This window comes from Hylobates moloch, unplaced genomic scaffold, assembly GCF_009828535.3.
Source record: "Hylobates moloch isolate HMO894 unplaced genomic scaffold, HMol_V3 SCAFFOLD_4, whole genome shotgun sequence".
NCBI lineage: Eukaryota > Metazoa > Chordata > Mammalia > Primates > Hylobatidae > Hylobates > Hylobates moloch.
In genome coordinates this window covers 26,764,299-26,787,451 of record NW_026652279.1, presented here as the reverse complement: position 1 = coordinate 26,787,451, position 23,153 = coordinate 26,764,299, and the positions used below count along the sequence as shown (strand labels likewise).

Sequence of the window (23,153 nt, the reverse complement as noted above, 5' to 3'; positions counted from 1 at the left end):
ATTAAAATAATTCAGAATAAATGGATCAAAGCAGAGTTATACTAAGTTATCTCCTTTAGTGGTCAGGAATTCATTTGAGAATCTGGTGAAAACTATGGGCCATGTGCAGGATTTGGATTTTATGGAAAAAAGAAAAAAAACAACTATGGGCCTCTCTCCTGAGGAAAAACATACAAAGTTTCACTTACTAAAGTCTTTGAAGAATGTATGAAGAAGTGATTGGATGAAAGTGTTAGGATGGGGATGAATCTAGCTGAAGCCATCCTGGTTCCCTCCCTCTTGATGTGGCCCCAGTCCTTGGGTCCCACAGTCTTCCTTCCCCAACATGCATGAGACAGAGGTGGAATAAAGATCAGCTTTATTATTGGCATGAAGGCAGGGAGGTGGTGATAGTGCCAGGCCCTCTGCAGGCAAGGAGGCGGAGGGCTTGTCAGCCAGCACTGATCCTCCAAGTTGGCCCTCCTAATGAAGTCCAGGGTTCCAGGTGCCTCTGGCTTAAAGCAGAAGCAGTGGGTGAGCAGGCGAGCAGACTGTGAGGCATTGGGTATGTGGAATCCTCAGGGCTGCTCTGGAGCTGGGATGGGGCTGGGGTTGGCAGGGGGTGGGGGCCGAGGCTGGATGTCTCTGGTGCGCATATAGGACAGCAGCTGCTCCGGGATCTCGGCCAGCACATCCTTGGCCAGTCGGGCCATGCTCAACACCTGGTTCCCCGACCGGTCAACATAGTCTCGAAATGGGACGAACTGGGTCAGGCACAGACAAGAAGACATAAGCCATGACCAGGAGAGAGGGCATGGGGGTGCAGCAGGGAGGCTTCTTTTTTGATCCCCAGAATCTCTTTCCAACTATCACAGTATCTCCCTCCCCACATCTTGAACAGTTTTCTACATTTGCTTTCTCTCCACCCATTTTTTTCCACCTTTTATTCACCCTCAACCCACTCCAGTTTGGCTTCACACAGGCCATTGAAACTGCTCTTGCTGATGTCGTCAGTGGCCCTGTGTTGCTAAATCAGTCCAGTGAACAGTAATTTTTAGTCCTCATCTTGCTTGACTTCTCTTTAGCTTTCCATTACATTTGACCATAATTCTTCTGGACACGTCCCACCCTTGACACCACACTCTTCTGGCTTCTTGCTTACTTTTCTTGAAGCTCCCCCCTCCCACCATCTTTCCTCTGGGTCTATTTGCTCTCTAAACCTAGTCCCTTCTCTCTCTCAGCCCTCTTCCTGGATGATTTCATACACTTCCATGACTTTAAAAATTGTTCCCTGGAAGGAAGTAGAGCAGGCCAGGAGGTGGGGAGGGAGACTGGAAAGGAGGGAGCAGGGGAGACAAGGAGCAGGGACCAGAGAGAAGGGATCCTGAGAACAGGAGGAGGCCAGAGAGATGGAGTTGGGGCAAGAAGGAGGAGGAGTCTGTGAGAAGGGGCTGGGAAGAGAGAGAGGCCTAGGAGACGGACTCGGGGAGAGAAGGAGAAGAAATGAGGTGTGGGGGGAGAGGGGCTGATAAGGGAGGAAAAAAACAAAAGAAAATCTGTTTCTTAATGACTGCCAAATGTATATATCCATCCATGACCTCTTTTCAAAAAACTATGTTTTATTTTTATTTATTTTAATTTTCTTTTGAGATGGAGTTTCACTCTTGTTGCCCAGGCTGGAGTGCAATGGTGCGATCTCGGCTCACCGCAATCTCCGCCTCCCGGGTTCAAGTGATTGTCCTGCCTCAGCCTCCCAAGTAGCTGGGATTACAGACACGCACCACCACACCTGGCTAATTTTATATTTTTAGTAGAGACAGGGTTTCTCCATGTTGGTCAGGCTGGTTTTGAACTCCCGACCTCAGGCGATCCGCCCGCCTCAGCCTCCCAAAGTGCTGGGATTACAAGCGTGAGCCACCGCGCCCGGCCTTAATTTTTTTAATGTAGCAGAGATCAGGTCTTGCTATGTTGTCCAGGCTGGTCTCAAATTCCTTGTCTCAAGAGGTCCTCCTGCCTTGGCCTCCCAAAGTGCTGGGATTATAGGCATGAGCCGCCATGCTTGGGCCCATCCCTGACCTCTTTTTAAGGTCTAGAACCACATATTTAGTTGCCCATATTACCTCTCCATTCAGTTGTTACAGATACTTCGAACCCAATGTGTTCATAACTGAATTCTAGCTCTTTCTGCCAAATCTCCTCCTCTAGCTTTCCCCTTCCCAGCAAATGGGATGTCACTAGAATACTGAGTCATCCTTGAAGCCCCCCTCACTCCCTGTCATCATCTAATCATCAAGTCTTGTAATATTTTCTTCTTAAATATCTTTTGAACCTGCCACTTTCTCTCCCTCCTCACTGCTTCCAGCCAGATCTTTATCGCCTCCCCTCTACTACTTCAAAGGCTTCCTCACTAATGAGTCTACCTGCCTTTTCTCTTGCCCTGTTACTGTCCACCCACCATGCAGCAGCTAGAGAGATCCTTTTAAAATGCCATCTCACTCCTCTATGTAAAATCCTTCAAGAGCTGTCCGATTCTTTTATAACAAACCCCCAAATTTTGCCTCCCTCCTCACACTCAGTGTGATCCTGCTACCCTAGCTTCTGCTTTTTCGTTGATTGGGCCAGTTCTTCTGGGCCTCAGAGCCTTCTCACATGCTGCTCCTCTCCCTGTAATGCTTATCCCCTCCCTTAGGTCTTGGCAAGCTAAAGAACCCTTTCCTGACTACTGTACCTATGTTAGGTCCCTGTTACAGGCTCTCACAGTGGCATTTTCTATTCCTCTGGAGTACTTATCACGATCTAATGAGATATTTATTTGTGTGATTATTTATTGTTGGTTGCCTCCACTAGAGGGCAGGGGCCTTGGGGATCTCCCGACCTACACCACGGATGTGCCAAGGCTGCAGCAACCTTCCTATTTGTCAAAAAGGATGTATTCAATGAATGAGAAAGGATGAAAAGAGTGACGGGGGGGTGGGGAAAAGTAGGAGACTGAGAAGGCAGTAAGTGTCAGTGGCTCCCAACTTAGCCTCTTCTCACTGTGCCTCTCAGCTCCACAGCCTCTCCCAGGTCAGGTCTACCTGAACGATGTCCCGTTCTGCGTAGCGTCCCCTAGAGGACACGCGCACATCATCACCGTCCAACTCTTCCATTGCTGCAGAAAAGACACGCCCCTCAGCTGATTGGCCTCTCCAGCCCCACCCCATGCTGCCCCCTCCCTTTGAGCTCCCCTTTGGAGTCATCAGAATGCCTAATGCTCGTGATCAAGTCCTACAAATATCAGTCTTTGTTATGGAGTTATTATTATATTATGCCTCCCAGGCAGTCCATCCTCCCAGGAACCCCAGGGGGAAGTATTAGTATCATCAGCCTTGGTTCTGATAAGGAAACAGGTTCAGAGAAGGTCTGTGACTTGGCCAAGGCTTCACACAGGGGTATCTACCTTGTCTCTTCTGTGAGGCAGGCCCAAGTACCCGATCCCCTCCCACTTTTCTCCTTAGTTCTTAGTCCCACTCAGGGACACCCCTTCCTACTCACCCTCAAACATGGCTGGTCCTACACCGACGATAATGATAGACATGGGCAATGAGGAGGCCTGTAGGGGAAAGAGGGTGAACTGTTGGGGCAAGCAGCCATCACCAGGGAGGTGACTGTTGGGAGACAGTTCTCTGTGTATGTGTGTCATGGTTCTGCACATCTTGTAAGCAGAGGCATTGATTCTCTCTGCCCCAGACTACTTTTTCAAGGATGTTTCTATATCAAGCAGCCTTGAAAGATACAGTATTTTCCTCTAGAGCAGAGGGCATATTTGCATACTGTCCAATATAGTTTTAAAAAAAGGTCTCCCTGGAGATCTTTGGAACAAAAGGCAAGCATGCTTACTGTCCATTATAAAAGACTCAAGTTCCCTAAGCTCAGGGTTCCTCTTCTGTAACGCAACCCACAGTGGCTGCAAGTGTCATCTGTCCCTCTTCACATCATCTAGTGGGAACTGGGACTTAGAGAATTCAAGCAAATGCTAATACTCCAGCTACTGCTTTTGCTGGAAATCAAAGTCCTCTGTCTCTAATCCAAGAGTCTTGTGTCTTCTGCCAGCATCCATGAAACTGGCAGGCTAACTTGTTAGCTTGCAAGTAGGATAAAATCTCAGCCCGTTCACAGTATTGACATTACTCCTCCCTGCCAAGCCCTCCTCCTCAGACTCACACTGACGATGGCCTCCTTGGTCTGCGTCATGTCAGAGATGACCCCATCAGTGATGATGAGCAGAACATAGTACTGGGAGCCATCAGAGATCTTGGCTGCAGCCCTGGATGAGAGGCCAAATCAGAATCCAGCTGAAAGCCAGAGAGGCCAAGGGAACACCTTACCCCCAGAGCTTCCACAGCCAGTGTGTGGGCAGTGGGCAAGAACTGGGGCTTCTGAAACCCATGCTCCTTCTCCAGACCTGGCAGCCTGCCACTGCCTGCATATATATATGTGGAGATATATATATATATATGTGGATATATATATGTGTGGATATATATATGTGGATACATATATGGATATATATGTATACACATACACACACACACACACACACACACACTTTTTGTTTTGTTTTGTTTTTGAGACAGAGTCTCACCCTGTTGCCCAGGCTAGAGTGCAGTGGTGTGATCTTGGCTCATTGCAACCTCCACCTCCCGGGCTCAGGTGATCCTCCTGCCTCAGCGTCCTGAGTAGCTGGGACTACAGGTGTGTGCCACCACACCTGGCTAATTTTTATATTTTTAGTAGAGATGAGGTTTCACCATGTTGGCCATGCTGGTCTCAAACTCCTGACCTCAAGTGATCCACCTGCCTCAGCCTCTCAAAGTGCTGGGATCACAGGCATGAGCCACTGTGCCTGGTCTGCCTTAAGTAATATTTATTGAGCACTTACTATGGTAGACACTGGAGATACATGAGGAGAAAAAATAAATCCATCCCAGCCCTCTGGAGTGAGGCAGATATTAATCCAGGAATCACACACAAAAAAGTGTAAAATTACCACTGTGATGAGTGCTGTGATGGAAGGGACACTGCTATGACAGGGTACCAGAGGGGATCCTGGCTGGGTGCAGTGGTTCATGCCTGTAATCCCAGCACTTTGGGAGGCCGAGGCGGGCAGATCACTTGAGGCCAGGGGTTTGAGACCAGCCTGGCCAATATGGTGAAACCCTGTCTCTATGAAAAATACAAAAACTAGCCAGGCTTGGTGGTGGGTGCCTGTATTCCCAGCTACTCGGGAGGCTGAGGCAGGAGAACCACTTGAACGCAGGAGGCAGAGGTTGCAGTGAACCGAGATCACACCACTGCATTCCAGCCTGGGTGACAAGAGCGAGACTCCGTCTCAGATAGATAGATAGATAGATAGATAGATAGATAGATAGATAGATAGAAGATAGATAGATAGATAGATAGATAGATAGATAGATAGATAGATAGATAGATAGACAGACACATACATACATACATACATACATACATAGATACATACATAGATACATAGATAAATACATAGATAGATACATAGATAGGATCCTGATGTGACCCAGAAGGTAAGTGAAGGTTTCTTTAAGGAAGTGATGTTTGAGGATAGAAAGGCTAAATGAAAGAGGAGGAGGATCTTTCTGGGAAGGGGGAACAGCAAGGACAAAGGCGCTCTAGTGGGACTAAAGGACAGCTCCCCTGTGTGGAGGTCAGAAATTGAGGGAAACAGTGGGCCATGTGGCTGAAGAAACACAGAGCTTAGACCACACAGGGATTTATCAACCCCTGGCAAGATTTTGATGTTTATATATGAGCGAGAGCAAAGGCTGAAGGCTTCCTTGCTTCCCTCTCCCCCACATTTCTTCTCTCTCCCTTCTCCCTTCTGCCAACCACATCTCATCGCCTGGGCTGCTGGGCCCCATGCAGTCCTCCCCCGGCCAATCTAATAGCTGCTTCCAGAGCTCCTTTTCCTTCTCTCACTAGTCTTTGAAGCCAAGATTTTTTTTCCACCTGAAAAGGACTTCAGAAGTCATTGAGTCCAGTCCCTTTATTTTGCATATTCAAAAAAAAAAAAAAAAAAAGACCTAGAGAGGGCACAAAGGTAGTGGGAGACCCTGGTCTCTTGACTTCCAGTCTCCAGTCCTGTGCGGATTGGAAAGGATGGAGCTGTGCTGTCCAATAAGGTAGCCTTAGCTGCATGTGGCTATTGAAATTTAAATTAATTAAATAGAGTTAAACATTCAGTTCCTTGGCCACCCTAGCTACTTTCAAGTGCCCCATATCCATATGTGGCTGGTGAATACCATATTAGCCTGCACAGATACAGAACTTTTCCATCATTGCAGAAAGTGCTATTGGACGGTACTGTATTGAAGCCTGATCTCAAAATGTGAGGAAACGCATGGAGAGGGTGTAGAATTATAAAATAGCTTTGGGGACAGGTAGGGTGGCTCACGCCTGTAATCCAAGCACTTTGGGAGGCTGAGGCAGGAGGATCACTTGAGGCCAAGAGTTTGAGAACAGCGTGGGCAACATAGTGAGACCTGGTCTCTACGAAAAAATTTAAAATTAGCTGGGCTTGGTGGCACATGCCTATAGTCTCAGCTACTCAGGAGGCTGAGTCAGGAGGATTGCATGAGCCCAGTGAGCCATGATGGCACCACTGCACTCCAGTCTGGGAGACAGAGTAAGACCCCAACTGAAATAAAAATAAAAGTAAAATAATAAAATAAAATAATTTTGGCTCAGTTTGCCCAGGGCCCAGAGTGGGAGTGGGTCATGATCCTGGTTTTTTTTTTTTTTTTTTTTTTTTTTGAGGCAGAGTCTCGCTCTGTTGCCCAGACTGGAGTGCAATGGCACAATCTCAGCTCACTGCAACCTCTGCCTCCTGGGTTCAAGGGATTCTCCTGCCTCAGTCTCCTGAATAGCTGGGATTACAGGCGCCCACCACCATGCCCTGCTAATTTTTATATTGCTAGTAGAGATGGGGTTTCACCATGTTGTCCATGCTGGTCTTGAACTCCTGATCTCAAGTGATCCACCCGCCTTGGCCTCCCAAAGTGCTGGGATTACAGGCATGAGCCACTGCAGCCGGCCATGATTCTCCTTTACATCCCCTACCCACTTCCTGAATTCTGGCCCCAGCCTCCTCAGAGACCTGGCTTGGTACCTTTTCCTGTCACTTACTCATTTCATAAATAGCAATTGCATACCTACTGTGTATCAGGCACCAAGCTGAGTGCTGAGCATGGAACAGAATAGGATATTGTCCTTGGGGAGAGAGAGGTTTAAACTACTAAAATGCATTGAGGTTAGGGCTTTGGGATGTAACATCTAACCTAAGTACCTGAAAAATGGATTGGGTTTAGCCAGGTGGTGATGAGGGTGGGAAGGTAAAGGGAAAAGTATTCCAGAGAAAGAGAATGGCAAGTGCAAACCACAAGGAGTTTGGACCGCCGGGCGCGGTGGCTCACGCTTGTAATCCCAGCACTTTGGGAGGCCGAGGCGGGCGGATCACAAGGTCAGGAGATCGAGACCACGGTGAAACCCTGTCTCTACTAAAAATATAAAAAAAAATTAGCCGGGCGTGGTGGCGGGCGCCTGTAGTCCCAGCTACTCGGAGAGGCTGAGGCAGGAGAATGGCGTGAACCCGGGAGGCGGAGCTTGCAGTGAGCCGAGATCGCGCCACTGCACTCAAGCCTGGGTGACAGAGCGAGACTCCGTCTCAAAAAAAAAAAAAACAAGGAGTTTGGACCTGGTGAGTTTGGACTTAGCGGAGAGGCTGGACCTGGTGGCTCACATCTAAAATCTCAATGCTTTGGGAGGCTAAGATCAGAGGATCCCTTGAGCCCAGGAGTTTGAGACCAGCTGGGCAACATAGCGAGACCCTGTCTCTACGAAAAAATAATAAAATTAGCCTGGCGTGGTGACATGCACCTGTGGTCTTAGCTACTTGGAAGGCTGAGGTGGGAGGGAGGATCGCTTGAGCCCAGGAGTTCAAAGCTGCTGTGAGCTATAATGCTACCACTACACTCCAGCCTGAGTGACAGAGTGAGAACCTGTCTCAAAAAAAAAAAAAAAAAAAGAACTATAGAAGACAGTGGGCATCATGGAAGGGTTTGGGGGCACAGGAGGTACATCTTTGGTTCTCTGTAGATGCCTTGCATTCTCAGGGCTATTCTTTCTGGAAGTTAGCTGAGAAAATGGGTGAGTGGCCAGAGGAGGGCCAATCTGTGCCTCACTTGGCTGTAGAGTGAGAAACAGCAGAGTCCATTGTGATCATCAAAATCACAGATGTACACTTGACATACATGATCTAATTTAATCCTCACCACCATTCTATAAGGTAGGTGCTTTAAAAGTTCCTGTTTTTATGGCCGGGCTCAGTGGCTCATGCCTGTAATCCCAGCACTTTGGGAGGCTGAGTGGGGTGGATCACCTGAGGTCAGGAATTCAAGACCAGCCTGGCCAACATGGCGAAATTCCGTCTCTTCTAGAATACAAAAATTAGCCGGGCGTGGTGGTGTGCACCTGTAATCCCAGCTGCTCATGAGGCTGAGGCAGAATTGCTTGAACCCGGGGGTGGAGGTTGCAGTGAGCCGAGATCATGCCACTGCACTCCAGCCTGGGTGACAGAGTAGGACTCCATCTCAAAAAAAAAAAAAAGGTTCCAATGTTTAAAATGAGGAACCTGAAGCTTAGAGACATTAACATCCCAAGGGGTTATGAAGCTGGGGTCCAAGCCCATGCCTGACCGGCTGAGCCTGAAGCTGGAGCTCTTGATTCTCTCACTCTTTATCCCTAGTCCATTATCTGGATAGTCCTCTGTACACAATGCACACTCTAGTCATATTAAACTCTTTACTGTTTCATGAACTTGCCCCTTCATTCCTCTGTTTTTCACATGCCATTCCTTCTACCAGGGCTACTCTGCTTCTGTTTCTCTCATAAAGTCTACCTCATCCTCTAGAACCAGCTGAGCAGTCCCCTTTATGGTACTGGAGCCTATGCCCTACCCCCTCCCTCTAGGATACTGCTCCACCCACCAAGATGGGCTGTCTGGTCCTCTAAGTGGGTTCTCACTGCATGATCTGCTGGATAAAGCTAGATGACTATAAGTACACTTAAAACACCTTTTTTCCCTAAATTAAACATGGATGCAATGTGAGAAGAATATAAAATTTGCATGAATTTTTAAGATGAAATACGGGAAACTTCAAAGACATTTTCAGCCTGACTGCTTGCGGCTGTGCCCCCAGATTCCCCCAGAGGGACACTGTCGCTTGCCTTTGCTGACAGGCGACTTGCTAGAAAAGTCTGGGAAGCTCTGGTCTACAGAAGGTAATGATTTATTTATATTTCTGTCTCCTGCACCAAGGCAGGAGCTCCCAAGGGGAGGGACTAGATCTGATTCATCTGTGAGTCTTCAGTGCCCCAGCAGAGAACTGAGCACACAGCAGATGCCCTTTGAATAGTAATAATGATAATAATAGTAACAGTAATAGCAAACACCTATAGTATTTATGATGTGGCAGGCACTGTTCTAGGTGCTTGACATATATTAATTAGTCCTCACAACAACCCTATGAAGTAGATAGACATTGTTACTTTCCTCATTTTCCAAATGAGGAATAAGGCACAGAGAGGTTAAGAATCTTAACCAAAGCCACAGCTAGTGAGTGATAGAACCAGTGTGTTAACTTGGCTAATCTGGCTCCAGACCCCACACTCAATGGTACATTGCCCCTTTACTGAATGTTTACTAAATGAATGAATAGATTTTGAATTAGTGTAGTTGCAGAAGATAATATTTAAGAAGTCAGCTTAATAACAACAAAAACATGCTCAAGTTCCAGTATTAGTGAAAAAAAATCAGTAGTGAAATGTTATATGTACAATAATTTGACTATAATTATGGTTGCATAAGGAAAAGAACTGTATATACATCCACATTCCATGGGCAGTATTCAGAGTGATTTCTTCATTTCTCTATTGAAATTTTCTACGGTTATTATTAAAGAATCTATTATCATTACTGCAAATTAGAAAATAAACAAATCTACTAGAATTAATACCTGAGTGATGACATAATCTGTACAACAAACCCCCATGTGTCACATGTGTCAAGTTTGTTATGTAACAAAACTGCACATGTACCCCTGAACTTAAAAGGAAAGTTAAAAAAATAAACAAATCTTTGTTAGGGGAAAAAGTCTATGGACATATAAATCTCACTGAAATCCTTTCACTTTTATTCCCTTTTTGTTTCATCTTTTTACTTTTGAGCTTTCTGAGGGGCTTTGTGTTAGCTGGGTTTCTTCTGTTTACTATAAAGTGGGGTTTGCTTATTTTTTATTCAATCAAATAATCTTTTTCTTTTTTAAGGTCAAACAGAGCTTATTTATGTTTATTGACATATGTTTGGCTTTAGTTCTGTCATTTCATAAATTTGTTTTAAGTTTATTTTAATACCCTCTGGTTTTTTAAGCCATTTGATGTATGATCTGGGTTTTCTTTGGTTTGTGTGTGTGTGTGTGTGTGTGTGTATATATATATATATTTTTTTTTTTTTTTTTTTTTTTGAGACAGAGTCTTGCTCTGTCGCCCAGGCTGGAGTGCAGTGGTGTGATCTCAGCTCACTGCACCCTCTGCCTCCCGGGTTCAAGCAGTTCTCTGCCTCAGCCTCCCAAGTAGCTGGGATTACAGGCGCCCGCCACCACGCCTGGCTAGTTTTTGTATTTTTAGTAGAGACGGGGTTTCACCATCTTGGCCAGGCTGGTCTTGAACTCCTGACCTCGTGATTCACCCATCTCGGCCTCCCAAAGTGCTGAGATTACAGGTGTGGGCCACCGCGCCTGGCCTGCTTTGTATATTTTTATTCTGAAAATTTGGACAGTCACTCTTCTAGTTTTTAACTTATCATTTATTGAGCACATACCATGGGCCAGACACTGTGCTAATACTTGTTACACTGTTATCTAATTTTAACCTTGCAATAACTCTATAAGGAAGCTGGTATTGTCATCCATTATTATACCACCTTACAAGGATAAAATGGATGCTTAAAGAGGCTAAGTTGCTTAAGGTCACATGGTTAGTGAATGGTGGAGCTAGGATCACACTCAGGTCTGATGCTAAAACTTATGCCTTCACCACAGTGCTGTAGGCTCTTCTCTCTCTTACCCAAACTCAAGCCCTGGCTTGTCATTCTCAGGCAGTGGGGTTAGGGTAATTTGCTGACACCCTTTCTGCCCCATAATGAGGTACAGTCATCCCTCCATATCCACGGGGGATTGGTTCCAAGACCCCTGTGGATACCAAACTCCTCAGATATTCAAGTCCATTATATAAAATGGTGCAGTATTTGCATATAACCTATACATATCCTCCTGTATACTTTAATTTTTTAAATTTAAATATTTAATTTAAAAAATGAGCCAGGCATGGTGGCGTATGCTTGTAATCCCAGCACTTTGGGAGGCTGAAGCAGGTGGATCACTTGAGGTTGGGAGTTCAAGACCAGCCTGGCCAACATGGTGAAACCCTGTCTCTACTAAAAACACAAAAACGAGCCAAGTGTGGTGGCATGCGCTTGTAATCCCTGCTATTTGGGAGGCTGAGACAGGAGAATTGCTTGAATCTGGGAGGCAGAGGTTGCAGTGAGCCGAGATCATGCCACTGCACTCCAGCATGGCAACAGAGCAAGACTCTATCTCAAAAAAAATAGAGAGAGAGAGAGAGAGAGAGATGGGCTCTCACTATATTGCCCAAGTTGGTCTTGAACTCCTAGGCTCAAGTGATCCTCTTGCCTCAGTCTCCCAAAGTGTTGAGATTACAGGTGTGAGCCACCATACCTGGCCTCTCCTGTTTACTTTAAATCATCCTAAATTACTTAGAGTGCTCCTGACTATCCTTGGGGAGTCAGTCCCTTATGTGGATCCCCTCATTTCCCCCAGCCTCTACCCAGTTCCCTTACCTGGCCACTTGGTTGATGACAGGAGCAAAGTAGGTGGGTCCATAGAGCTGCACTGTGCGCAGGCTCTGGAAATAGCTCTCCAGCACACCCTCGATGCCCGCACAGTTGGGGTCCTCATCATTGTTGTTCTGTCAAAGAATATGCCCTGCCAGGCTGAGCCCATGCAGGGTACATCCAGGAGTGCTCTGATTCCAGCTCACTCCTTCCTTTTTCCATCAGTCCCTTTCATGCTCCCCTCCAAACCCAGCCCTGCTCCCCTCCCTGCTCTGCTATCGTCTCATAGCTTCCTGTTCCTCTACATGCCCTTTGAAGAAATGTAAACAGAACAAAATCATCAACTTGGGTGAACCAGATGCCAGGGCACAGAGGGTAAGCTCTGACCAATACCATACCAGGGGGAACTGGTGGGAGATCCGTCCCTCTGGGGGCAGCTTGGCCCCAAAGCCATAAGCTGGGAAGAGCTTATCACTGTCATAGTCCTGGATGATCTCTCCCACTGCTTTGAGGGCCATGGCATAGGCGCTGAGCTGGTAGGGACTCATGTAGTGCAGGGAGGTAGGCTGCAGAGGATTCCCTGTAGGGACACAGGAACCCCAGCCTCATGATCATCTGGATCATCCATCTGTTCACCTGCTTATCTTTGTGTGCATTCATCCACCTACATCCATTTATCTGCCCTCCACCCATGTCCTCCCTCCTTATTTTACCCAATCATCCATTTGTTCATTTATCCATCTATCCACCCACCCATCCCTATATCTATTCATCCATTTACCTACCTACCCACACATCCATCCACCCATCTACCTGGCCATACATCTATCTTTCAGTCTACTTATACATCTTTATCCACCAATCTCTCCATTCTCTTATGCAGCTATCCACTTACCCACTCATCCATCCATCCATCCATCCACGCACTTGTCTACTTGCCATTTTTCTTCATTTTCCACCCATCTATACAACAATATTATTTTATCCGTCCAGCTAGCCAGCCCTCTCCATTCCATTCATTCTCTTGTCTATCCTCATATGGATCTATCAACTCACGCATTTCCCCTATCTAATTACTTGTTATTTCCCCAACTTAAACTTTGGTCCATTTGTCCACCCACATACCCATCAATGCATCTACTTGTCTAACCTATTATACTTACTCACCAACCCATGTACCCACTCCATTTGTTCATGGATCTATGCACCCATTCACGATTCACCACCTATTCACCTATCCATCTCTCCTTATACCCCCTTTCTCTCTCACCCATCAGCCTACTCATCCACCTGTTGAGCTATATATCCTTTCAACCCTCTATGATCCATCTACCCATCTATTTTTCTGCACTCTATTTTCCTGGCTGGGTTTTGCCTAAGTTTGGGCTTCTTGGGTAGGTAAACTCTTATCCCTAGGTAGGAATGCAGGCCAACTCCTAATGACTCCCTTAGAAGTCCCTTCCCACCTCCCCCTTTATCACTCATCCATGTCTCACCATTGGAAGCTGTGAAGTCAATAGCTACTGTGAAGTTCAGCTGTGTCCTGTTGGGGAAGCAGATGAATTGAGAAGTGAGGAACTAATAATTATTACATCACTATTTCTCAAATAGTAATGTGCATATGGATCACCTGGGGCTCATGTTAAAATGCAGATTCTGATGCAGATGGTCTGGGTAGAGCCTAACAAACTCCCAAGTAATGCTGATGCTACTGGCTCATGGACCACACTTTAGGTAGCAGAATTAAATGCCTACTGTGTGGCAGGTATATTATATGTCATTTAATTTAACCCTTACTATAGCCCTGAAATAGTAATTAATATCCCCATTTGGCTGGGCGCCATGGCTCACACCCATAATCCCAGCACTTTGGGAGGCCGAAGCGGGCAGATCACCTGAGGTCAGGAGTTCGAGACCAGCCTGACCGACATGGAGAAATCCCATCTCTACTAAAAATACAAAAAATTAGCCGGGCGTGGTGGCACATGCCTGTAACCCCAGCTACTTGGGAGACTGAGGCAGGAGAATTGTTTGAAACTGGGAGGCGGAGGTTGCAGTGAGCTAAGATCGCACCATTGCACTTCAGCCTGGGCAACAAGAGCGAAATGCCATCTCAAAAAAAAAAAAAAAAAAAAAAAATCCTCATTTTACATAGGAGAAAAGTGAAGTGCAGAGAAGCAAAGTTACCTTTCCCAGGTCTGCCTGCCTCCACCAAACCAAACAGAATGTCCCCTATAGTCTGCTTGGCTTTTCCCTCTCTCTCTACCTCTCCCTCTTGCCTGACTATAACTTTGTGCCCCAATTAGGTTACTGGGGCCACCAATGAAGACCACTGGTCTGGGAGCCATCTTCCCAGGAGGAGCCGAAAGCTAAGAATGAACGCAGCCCCATGAAGAGAACTAAGAGGAGGAGTATTTTGCATTTTACAGAGCACTTTATAGTTGGCCAAGTGTTTTAAAGTTTATCTCCATGGTCTCACTGGGCCCTGACCATTCATAAATAAGAAACCTGGGGCTCAGAACTGGGAGTAATTTATTGCTGGGCTTTCAGCCCAGAGCTTGGCCTGTGACTCACCCTCCCTTGATGTAATCAACAAAAGTGAATTCAGAGTCCACAGAGAAGGACAGCAGCGTCACCTGCGGGACAGAATAGGCAGTCCTGGCACTTTGGAAAAGGGAGTTGGGGTGGCAGAAGGAAGTGAGGCATATAGGGGCTTGGAAAGAGGCGCGTGATGGGAGGCACATGATTCCACCCGCTCCCCCAGTCAGCCCCACCCTGTTCAACTTCTGACGGGAAAAGGGGAAGCTGTCAGAAACATAGTTAGATTTCCAAAAGTATATTAAATTGGGAAATACAACTTAGGTTTTTTTCTTCTTTTCTGCAAAAGAGTGAAGTCAGAAAAATTTCCTGAGTGAGAAAAAAACAAAGAAAAACTTAAATGGTGCTCCTTGTGCCCAATATTACTATTCCAAGTAATCTGTGCCCACTGTCTTGCCCTGCCCTCGATATTTGTCATGCTGTGTCAATGGGGACAGACACGGAAGGATCCAGGGAGGGCCACGGCTCTAGGGAGCACTCACAGTTCCTGAGTTGACATATTTCTTCTTCTTACATTTCTTCCGAGGGTTAAGAACCTAAGGGGAGGAGGTAACAGTGATGATGAGAAACAAAGGAAGGGAGGTCCAGACTGAGCACACTGGGATGGAGGGCCTGGGTGACCTGGGCAGGGCTGGAATGCTCACCTCATACACTGTGAACTGGTTCTGGGCCTTGCTCAGCTCCCGGTAGCTGGTGGTGAACTCACCAATGAAATCGTGGCTGCAATGAGGTGGGCGTGGCTAAGCAGCAGCTGCTGCTGGTTTGGAACCCAGAGCTGAACCCAGTCTTTTATTCCTCCTATCCTAAGCCCCTACTTAGGCTGCAGAGCAGCCTAGTGCTGGGGCCATAAGGGAGGCCAAACATAGGGGAAAAATGGGAAGAGACAGTGTCCAGAGAGACAATTGGGGGGATCAGTTGTACCCTAGACACTGGTGTTTATCATCACCTTTCCTGGCTCCTAAAGCTACTTTGGGGTTCTCAGTGAATGTACAACATATTATTGAGAACTGCTTGGGTCAAGTACAGGAGAAGGGACCATGTGGGGCAGTTCTACCTTCCATCCCGGTCCCAGTCATACACATCAATCTTCACCGTTCTGAAATGTAGGAGATAAACATATGCTAGGGTGTATGATAAATCCCAGAGACACCCTCATACACTTAACCACAAACATATCATCTCCCCATCCACCCATCTGTCTTCCCATTAAGTTGTTCATCTTTCAACCTACCTCCCATCCTGTGTATTCATTCATCAGTCCGTGCCTGTACCCAACCACCTACCCCTATTAATACTACTGTGGTTAATACCACTAGTACTTTTTTTGTTTTGTTTTGTTTTGTTTTGTTTTACCACTTTGAGCCTTATTGTATTCTAGGCATTTTTCTCAGCACATTCACAGATTGTCTCTTTTAACTTAACAATCACCCTATATAAAGTATGTACTATTATTCTTATTTTGGGATAAGGAAATTGAAATACAAAAAAAAAAAAAAGTAATTTGGCTAAGATCCCATAGCTAGTAAATGACTGAACTGAGATTTAAACCCAGGAATCCTGATTCCAAAGACTTTGTTCTTAACTGTCATGCCTAAATCATTCCATATATCTGCCTATCAGTATATCAGCCCATCCAACCATCTGTCTATCCATCTAGCTACCTATTTAACCATATATTTGCCAGTCCAATTACCTATCAGTTCATCTCTTTAGCCACCTAACTATACGTCTAGCCATTCACTGACTCACTGAGGCATGCAAGCATCCATCTGTCTATCTACCCAACTATATAACATCTATCCATCTGGTTATCCATTCATCAGCATAACTATTCATCTACTCATCTATGTGCCCATCCATTCTTCCACCCTTCCACCTACCACCTATCTTTATTATTTATTTTTATTTTATTTTTATTTTTTTGAGACGGAGTCTTGCTGTGTCGCCCAGGCTGGAGTGCAGTGGCGCGATCTCAGCTCACTGTAAGCTCCACCTCCCAGGTTCACGCCATTCTCCTGCCTCAGCCTCCCGAGCAGCTGGGACTACAGGCGCCCACCACCAAGCCTGGCTAATTTTTTTTTGTATTTTTAGTAGAGATGGGGTTTCACCATGTTAACCAGGATGGTCTCGATTTCCTGACCTTGCGATCTGCCCGTCTCGGCCTCCCAAAGTGCTGGGATTACATGTGTGAGCCACTGTGCCCCGCCCCTACCATCTATCTTTATACTACCCATTTACTCAATCATTTGGTTGGCCTATCCATCTAATTTATACCCATCCATCAACTAATTCACCTACAAATCCATCCGTTCATCCATTTGCCATCTATTCATCTATCCAACCATCAATCCACTTGTCACTCTACCTATCTTTTTGTATTCCACCTGCTTTTCTTTTTTTTTTTTTTTTTGAGACGGAGTCTTGCTCTGTCGCCCAGGCTGGAGTGCAGTGGCGCAATCTCGGCTTACTGCAAGCTCCGCCTCCCGGGTTCACGCCATTCTCCTGCCTCAGCCTCTCTGAGTAGCTGGGACTACAGGCGCCCGCCACCACGCCCGGCTAATTTTTTGTATTTTTAGTAGAGACGGGGTTTCATCGTGGTCTCGATCTCCTGACCTCGTGATCCGCCCGCCTCGGCCTCCCAAAGTGCTGGGATTACAAGCGTGAGCCACCGTGCCCGGCCTCCACCTGCTTTTCTATTAATCCTCCTGCCTCCCCAGTCATCCATCAAACTCTCATTTACCAATTTATTACCCACCCATCCATCAGCTCATTCATCCATTAATCACCCAACATCTGTATATCCACAAATCCACCCATCAGTCCAATTGTCCATTCGTCTGCTGTCCATTCATTTATCTGCCCCTCTACCCACCCACCAATTCACTCATATATCCATCCACATATGTATCCAACCATTCACCAGTTTACTCATCCAATGATCCATCCATGTATCTGCTTATTCATTTGTTCATCTGCCTTTTCATCTACCCATCCACCTACCATTCCATCCATCAGTCGATCCATCCCTGGATAGTCCACCTATCCATCTGTGTGGCTATCCATCTGCCTGTCCATCCACCCAACCTCATGCCCCAAACTCTGTCTCACTGAGCAGGACCCTCCAATGCTGTTATGATACTTCTACTATCATTCTTGGGCCCAGGAACCACACTGGCATGTCCTTGGCTCCTTACTCCCCAGCTTATGCTGGAGCCAACCTGTCATAGTCTCCATTGCACAGAGCCCGCACAGGGATGCTGAAGGGCTGCCACACAGGATTCAGCGTGTTTTTCACAACCTCTGTCTTGTGGCAGATGGTGAACCTGGAGGGGAGTGGGAAGAATTGGTATAATTTATCTCATGCCCGGGGTAGGACTGAATCCAGATGCTCTCAGAGATTCCTGAGATTCCCCCACTTGTTAAGCACATGCCCCACCCCAGCCTAACAGCCCTGATGGCAGTGACTCACGTGCCATCCTCATTGCTTCTGTAGAACACAAGGAAGGGGTCTGATTTCCCAAAGAAGTCCTTCTTGTCCAGCTTGTTTGCACACAGCTGCATGGTGGCAATGTCCTAGGGATGGATGAAGTTGGGCTGGTGACATCCAAATTGCCCATAGCCTTCAGACAGTCCATTAAAGGGTTTATGGGGAGAGAAGGGAGCTCCTGGGTCTAGCATGTGGCCCTTACTGACCCGACAATTGCTAAGCTCTTCTGCAGTCAGCAATATGGTCCCACACTTCTTGCCTGGTACACCCCTGGAAGCAGAAAAAGCCTCTTAGTGAGAGGAGGGAGGGTAGGCAACAAGGATTGAGTGGCCAGTCTGGGGTTAGGTGGGCCAGGGGATTCAGTTTGCCATTTACTGACAGTCCCTTCTGTCTTGAGTGCCTTCTGTTGAGGAAGGGCCTCACTTTGACTGGGTGGGGTCTGCAGTCTGGTGAAAAGGGGTTAGAACAGCTTAGGTGAACATCTCACAACAGTAGCATGAGAAAGACATGGGATTTAGAGTCAGTGGATTTTATGATTGTTAAGCTGTGTGACCCTGGGCAAGTTATTTCCCCTTCCTCGGCCTTAGTCTTTTTCTCTATGAAATGGGAATCATGATGACTTGTCAGGGCTGTGAAGAGATCTGAATGAGTGCATGGAAGGAAAGGCAACTCGTAAGCCTTATAGATATGAGCTGGTTGTATTCTTCAAAGCCGACTCTGGTTCTTACTATATGCCAGGTGCTGTGATACATATGAATTGGGCAACTGGCTCTCTCCAGCTCTGCTAGACTGCCTGCAGGGAGCTTTGGGGGCGGGGGTAGGTGGAATGTCAATGCCAATAGGTAAGTAGAGTGGGTTGTAGTGATACTGAATGAGGGAGAAGAATTTCTGTCTAGACCCAGGGACAAAAGGGCTGGCTTGTTAGGTCAAAGCCGATGTGCTTTCTGAAGACCATGGAGAGGGAGATTTAAAAGACAAGGGAAACCTTATCCTTTCCTGACCCTAGAAGGAACACTTCCATGTGCTTGAACAGTGCATACAAGGACCCCCATCCCCAGCAGTAAGAGACCTTGTTGATAGGGGTCTGTGAACCCTGATTCCCAAAGGGATCCAAAATGAGAAAACTAGGTCAGGAGGGTCCTGGGTTCCAGTCCTGGCTCTAACTTGCTATGTGATTTTCCCTATCCTTAGAATGAGAGTTGAACTATTTCTTTGGCTCCTTTGATCTTTGACTCTTTGCTTTACAGAGAGGGAGTGTGATGAGAATAGGTTCTATTCACCTACGGCTGGACGCGGTGGCTCACGCCTGTAATCCCAGCACTTCGGGAGGCCGAGGCGGGCAGATCACCTGAGGTCAGGAGCTCGAGACCAGCCTGACCAACATGGTGAAACCCCATCTCTACTAAAACCACACACACAAAAAAACATTAGCTGGGCGTGGTGGTGGGCGCCTGTAATACCAGCTACTCGGGAGGCTGAGGCAGGAGAATCACTTGAACCCGGGAAGCAGAGTTTGCAGTGAGCTGAGATCAAGCCCTTGCACTCCAGCCTGGGTGACAGAGTAAGACTCTGTCTCACAAAAATAGGTAAATAATTCGCCTGCACATCCAGGACCAACAAATTGTTGATCCTGTTGCCTCTTCACTGTTCTTTGCCTCTTTGATGTTCTCCCTTACCACCTCATCCATCCAGTGTGAATTCCAGTCAGTGATTATAATAATCATTCCCTTGCATCCTGTCTCTTTTTCCCTTCTCTCACTTTTTTTGAAGAGTTGGGGTCTCACTATTACCCAGGCTGGAGTACAGTGGCACAATCATAGCTCACTGAAGCCTCAAATTCCTGGACTCAAGAGATCCTCCCACATCAGCCTCTCAAGTAGCTGAGACTACAGGTGCACACACTACACCTGGCTAATTTTTAAATTTTTACTTTTTTAGAGACAAGGTCTGGCTATGTTACCCAGACTGGTCTTGAACTCCTGGCCTCAAGAGATCCTCCTGCCTCAGCCTCCCAAAGTGCTTCGATTACAGGCGTGAGCCACTGGCCCGGCCTTTTCTCTCACTTTCGATATATTTATTTGGCAGAACCACAGCTCTAGTTAAGCCTATCTCTGCCTAACCCATACTGCACCTGTGAAACTGAACATGGCCAGACAAAAACACAATTATACGAACTTGTCTCATTTCAAATGCATGATGCAGACTTCAAGAGGGTCCTTATTGCTACCTCAGAGTCATACTGTACATCCCAAGGCCCTTCACTCTCCAGTTCTGGTAGATGGCAGTTTCACTTCTTCTTTCTCCTCAACCCTAAAGCCTCCTCCCCCATCCTCATTCTCAGCGAATGACCTTGTTTCCTACTCACTGAACAAAATTGAAGCAACCAGAAGAGAATGTCCACCCACCACCACACCTACCTTGCCACCAGTATCTTCACCCACACAAGTGTGACTCCTACAGTTGCTATAAATGAACTGTCCTTGTGCCTATTTATCCCTCCACTGTGTACTATATTTCATACTGTCTTGTCTGCACAAGAACATCACTTCAGTAATGCTCACCTCTCTTTATTACATCAAGTTTTCAGTTTCTACTTGGTCATTCCCATCAATATGTAAATGTAGTATGATTTTCCTTTTTTTTTTTTTTTGTAGAGATGGAATCTCACTATGTTGCCCAGGCTGATCCTGAACTGGGCTCAAGTGATTCTCTCACCTCAGCCTCCAGAGTAGCTGGGATTACACTGTGCCTGGCCAATGTAGTATAATTTATCTCATGTTAAATTTTTTTTTCTTTTTTTTTTTTGAGATGGAGTCTTGCTGTGTCGCCCAGGCTGGAGTGCAATGGTGTGATCTCGGCTCACTGCAACCTCTGCCACCTGGGTTCAAGTGATTCTCCTGCCTCATCCTCCCTAGTAGCTGGGATTACAGGCACGCTCTACCACGCCCAGTTAATTTTTGTATTTTTAGTAGAGACAGGGTTTCACCATGTTGGCCAGGCTAGTCTTGAACTCCTAACCTCAGGTGATCCACCTGCCTCCACCTTTAGGAGGCCTTGGCCTCCTAAAGTGCTCAGATTACAGGTGTGAGCCACCGCGCCCAGCCTTATGTTAAAAAACTATAAACTTGGCCAGGCATGGCAGCTCACGTCTGTAATCCCAGCACTTTGGGAGGCCGAGGTGGGTGGATCACGAGGTAAGGCGTCCCAAGACCAGCCTGGCCAAGATGGCGAAACCCCGTCTCTACTAAAAACTACAAAAATTGGCCGGGCGCGGTGGCAGGCGCCTGTAATCCAAGCTACTCGGGAGGCTGAGGCAGGAGAATCGCTTGAACCCAGGCAGCAGAGGTTGCAGTGGGCTGAGATCACACCACACCACTGCACTCCAGCCTGGGCGACAGAGTGAGACTCTGTCTCAAAAAAAAAAAATTATAAACTTATTCTTGACCTCTCTTCCTGCTTCAGCCACATCTCTTTTTCGTTTCTTTTCTTTCTTTTTTCTTTTTTTTTGAGATGGAGTCTCCCTCTGTTGCCCAGGCTGGAGTGCAGTAGCGTGATCTCGGCTCACTGCAACCTCTGCCTCCTGGGTTCAGGCGATTTTCCTGCTTCAGCCTTCTGAGTAGCTGGGATTACAAGCGTGCGCCACCACTCCCAGCTAATTTTTTTGTATTTTTAGTAGAGATGGGATTTCACCATTTTGGCCAGGCTGGTCTGGAACTCTGGACCTCAAGTTAGCCACCCACCTCGGCCTCCCAAAGTGCTGGGATTACAGGTGTGAGCCACCGCGCCTGGTCACACATCTCCTTTTCGCTTCTCCCCTTTGCTGTAAAACTCCTTGAAAGATTCCTTGACTCCTTTCCCGCTCTTCCATTGTCTTCACCTCCACCTCTCCTTCAAAACTGTGCTTATTTAAGAGTCAACAGGGATTTTCATCATGCTAAATGCAATGGCCAATTCCCAATCTTCATCTTATTTGAGCTGCAGCAGCATTTGATGTGGTTGGTAACTCTCTGCTTCTTGATAACCCTTCTCTTTGCTTCCATGACATCACCCTTTCTTGGTTCTTCTCCTATGTCATTAATTGCTCCTTCTCAGTCTTCTTTTCTAGGTCCAATTTGTGGAGCCTCAGCCTTTGGTTCTCTCTCTCTCGTCTCCCTCCTTCTCTCTTTTTCTCCTGTCCTTCCTCCCCTCCTTTGGTGATCTCATCTAATAGCATGGCTTTAAAGTTAACATCTAAGGCTGGGCTCAGTGGCTCACACCTATAATCCCAGCACTTTGGGAGGCCAAGGCAGGAGGACTACTTGATGTCAGGGGTTCAAGACCAGCCTGAAAAACACAATGAGGCCCCCTGTTTCTACAAAAAATAATTTAAAAATTAGCTGGGGCTGCTGGCATCCACCTGTAGTTCCAGCTACCTGGCTTCTTGGAAGGTTTGAGTGGGAGTATTCCTTGAGCCCAGGAACTGGAGGCTGCACTGAGCTATCATTGCACCATCACGCTCCAGCCTGGGCTACAGAGTGAGAGCCTGTCTTGAAAAAACAACAACAAAACCGATATCCAAGATTCATTTGATCCCTCCACTTGGATGTCTAACATTTTATATGTTTATAAAACATAAAATTCAACATGTCAGATTGAACTCTTGATTGAATTCCTCCTCCAACTTGCTTCTCCTTCACTTTTTTTTTTTTTTTTGTCTTTTTTGTCCACAGATGGAGTCTCACTCTGTCACCCAGCTTGGGGTGTCACCCAGGCTTGAGCCTAGGACTTTAAACTCCTGGGCTCAAGTGATCCTCCCACCTCAGCCTCCCGAGTAGCTGGGACTACAGGTGCCCACCACCACGCCTGGCTCTCCTTTGTTTTTTTGTTCCTGCTATCTCAGTTGGTGTCAATTCCATCTTTCCTGTTGTTCAAGCCAAAGATCTTGGTATTGTCCTCAACTCCTCTTTTCCTCTCACATTCATATTCAATCTATCAGCAACCTGTTAGCTCCACCTTTAAAATATATCCCGAATCTGACCACTTCTCCCCTCCTTCACTGGTAGCATCCTGGATTACTGTCGGAGTCTTCTCATTGGCTCTCTGCTTCTACCTTTGGCCACCCAAGGTTTA

The 23,153-nt window shown here is 46.6% G+C and overlaps 1 protein-coding gene across 3 annotated transcripts in view; it reads right to left on the bottom strand.

The window, feature by feature from the left end:
- Window positions 1-341: 341 nt before the first annotated feature.
- CPNE9 (copine family member 9) overlaps window positions 342-23,153 on the bottom strand; it is a 26,269-nt gene continuing 3,457 nt past the window's right edge. For 2 of the 3 annotated variants that reach the window (XM_058437224.1, XM_058437225.1), the window contains 14 exons: window positions 18,251-18,314; window positions 18,027-18,130; window positions 17,776-17,880; window positions 15,612-15,653; window positions 15,202-15,277; window positions 15,040-15,093; window positions 14,534-14,595; window positions 13,456-13,502; window positions 12,358-12,539; window positions 11,966-12,093; window positions 4,183-4,285; window positions 3,514-3,571; window positions 3,057-3,130; window positions 342-743 (listed from right to left, as the gene is read on the bottom strand). In XM_058437224.1, coding sequence (XP_058293207.1) covers window positions 558-743; window positions 3,057-3,130; window positions 3,514-3,571; window positions 4,183-4,285; window positions 11,966-12,093; window positions 12,358-12,539; window positions 13,456-13,502; window positions 14,534-14,595; window positions 15,040-15,093; window positions 15,202-15,277; window positions 15,612-15,653; window positions 17,776-17,880; window positions 18,027-18,130; window positions 18,251-18,314 — 1,285 coding nt within the window. In that variant the 3' untranslated portion in view covers window positions 342-557. The remainder of the gene's footprint in view (window positions 744-3,056; window positions 3,131-3,513; window positions 3,572-4,182; window positions 4,286-11,965; window positions 12,094-12,357; window positions 12,540-13,455; window positions 13,503-14,533; window positions 14,596-15,039; window positions 15,094-15,201; window positions 15,278-15,611; window positions 15,654-17,775; window positions 17,881-18,026; window positions 18,131-18,250; window positions 18,315-23,153) is intronic. The other variant, XM_032149622.2, reaches the window with a different exon arrangement.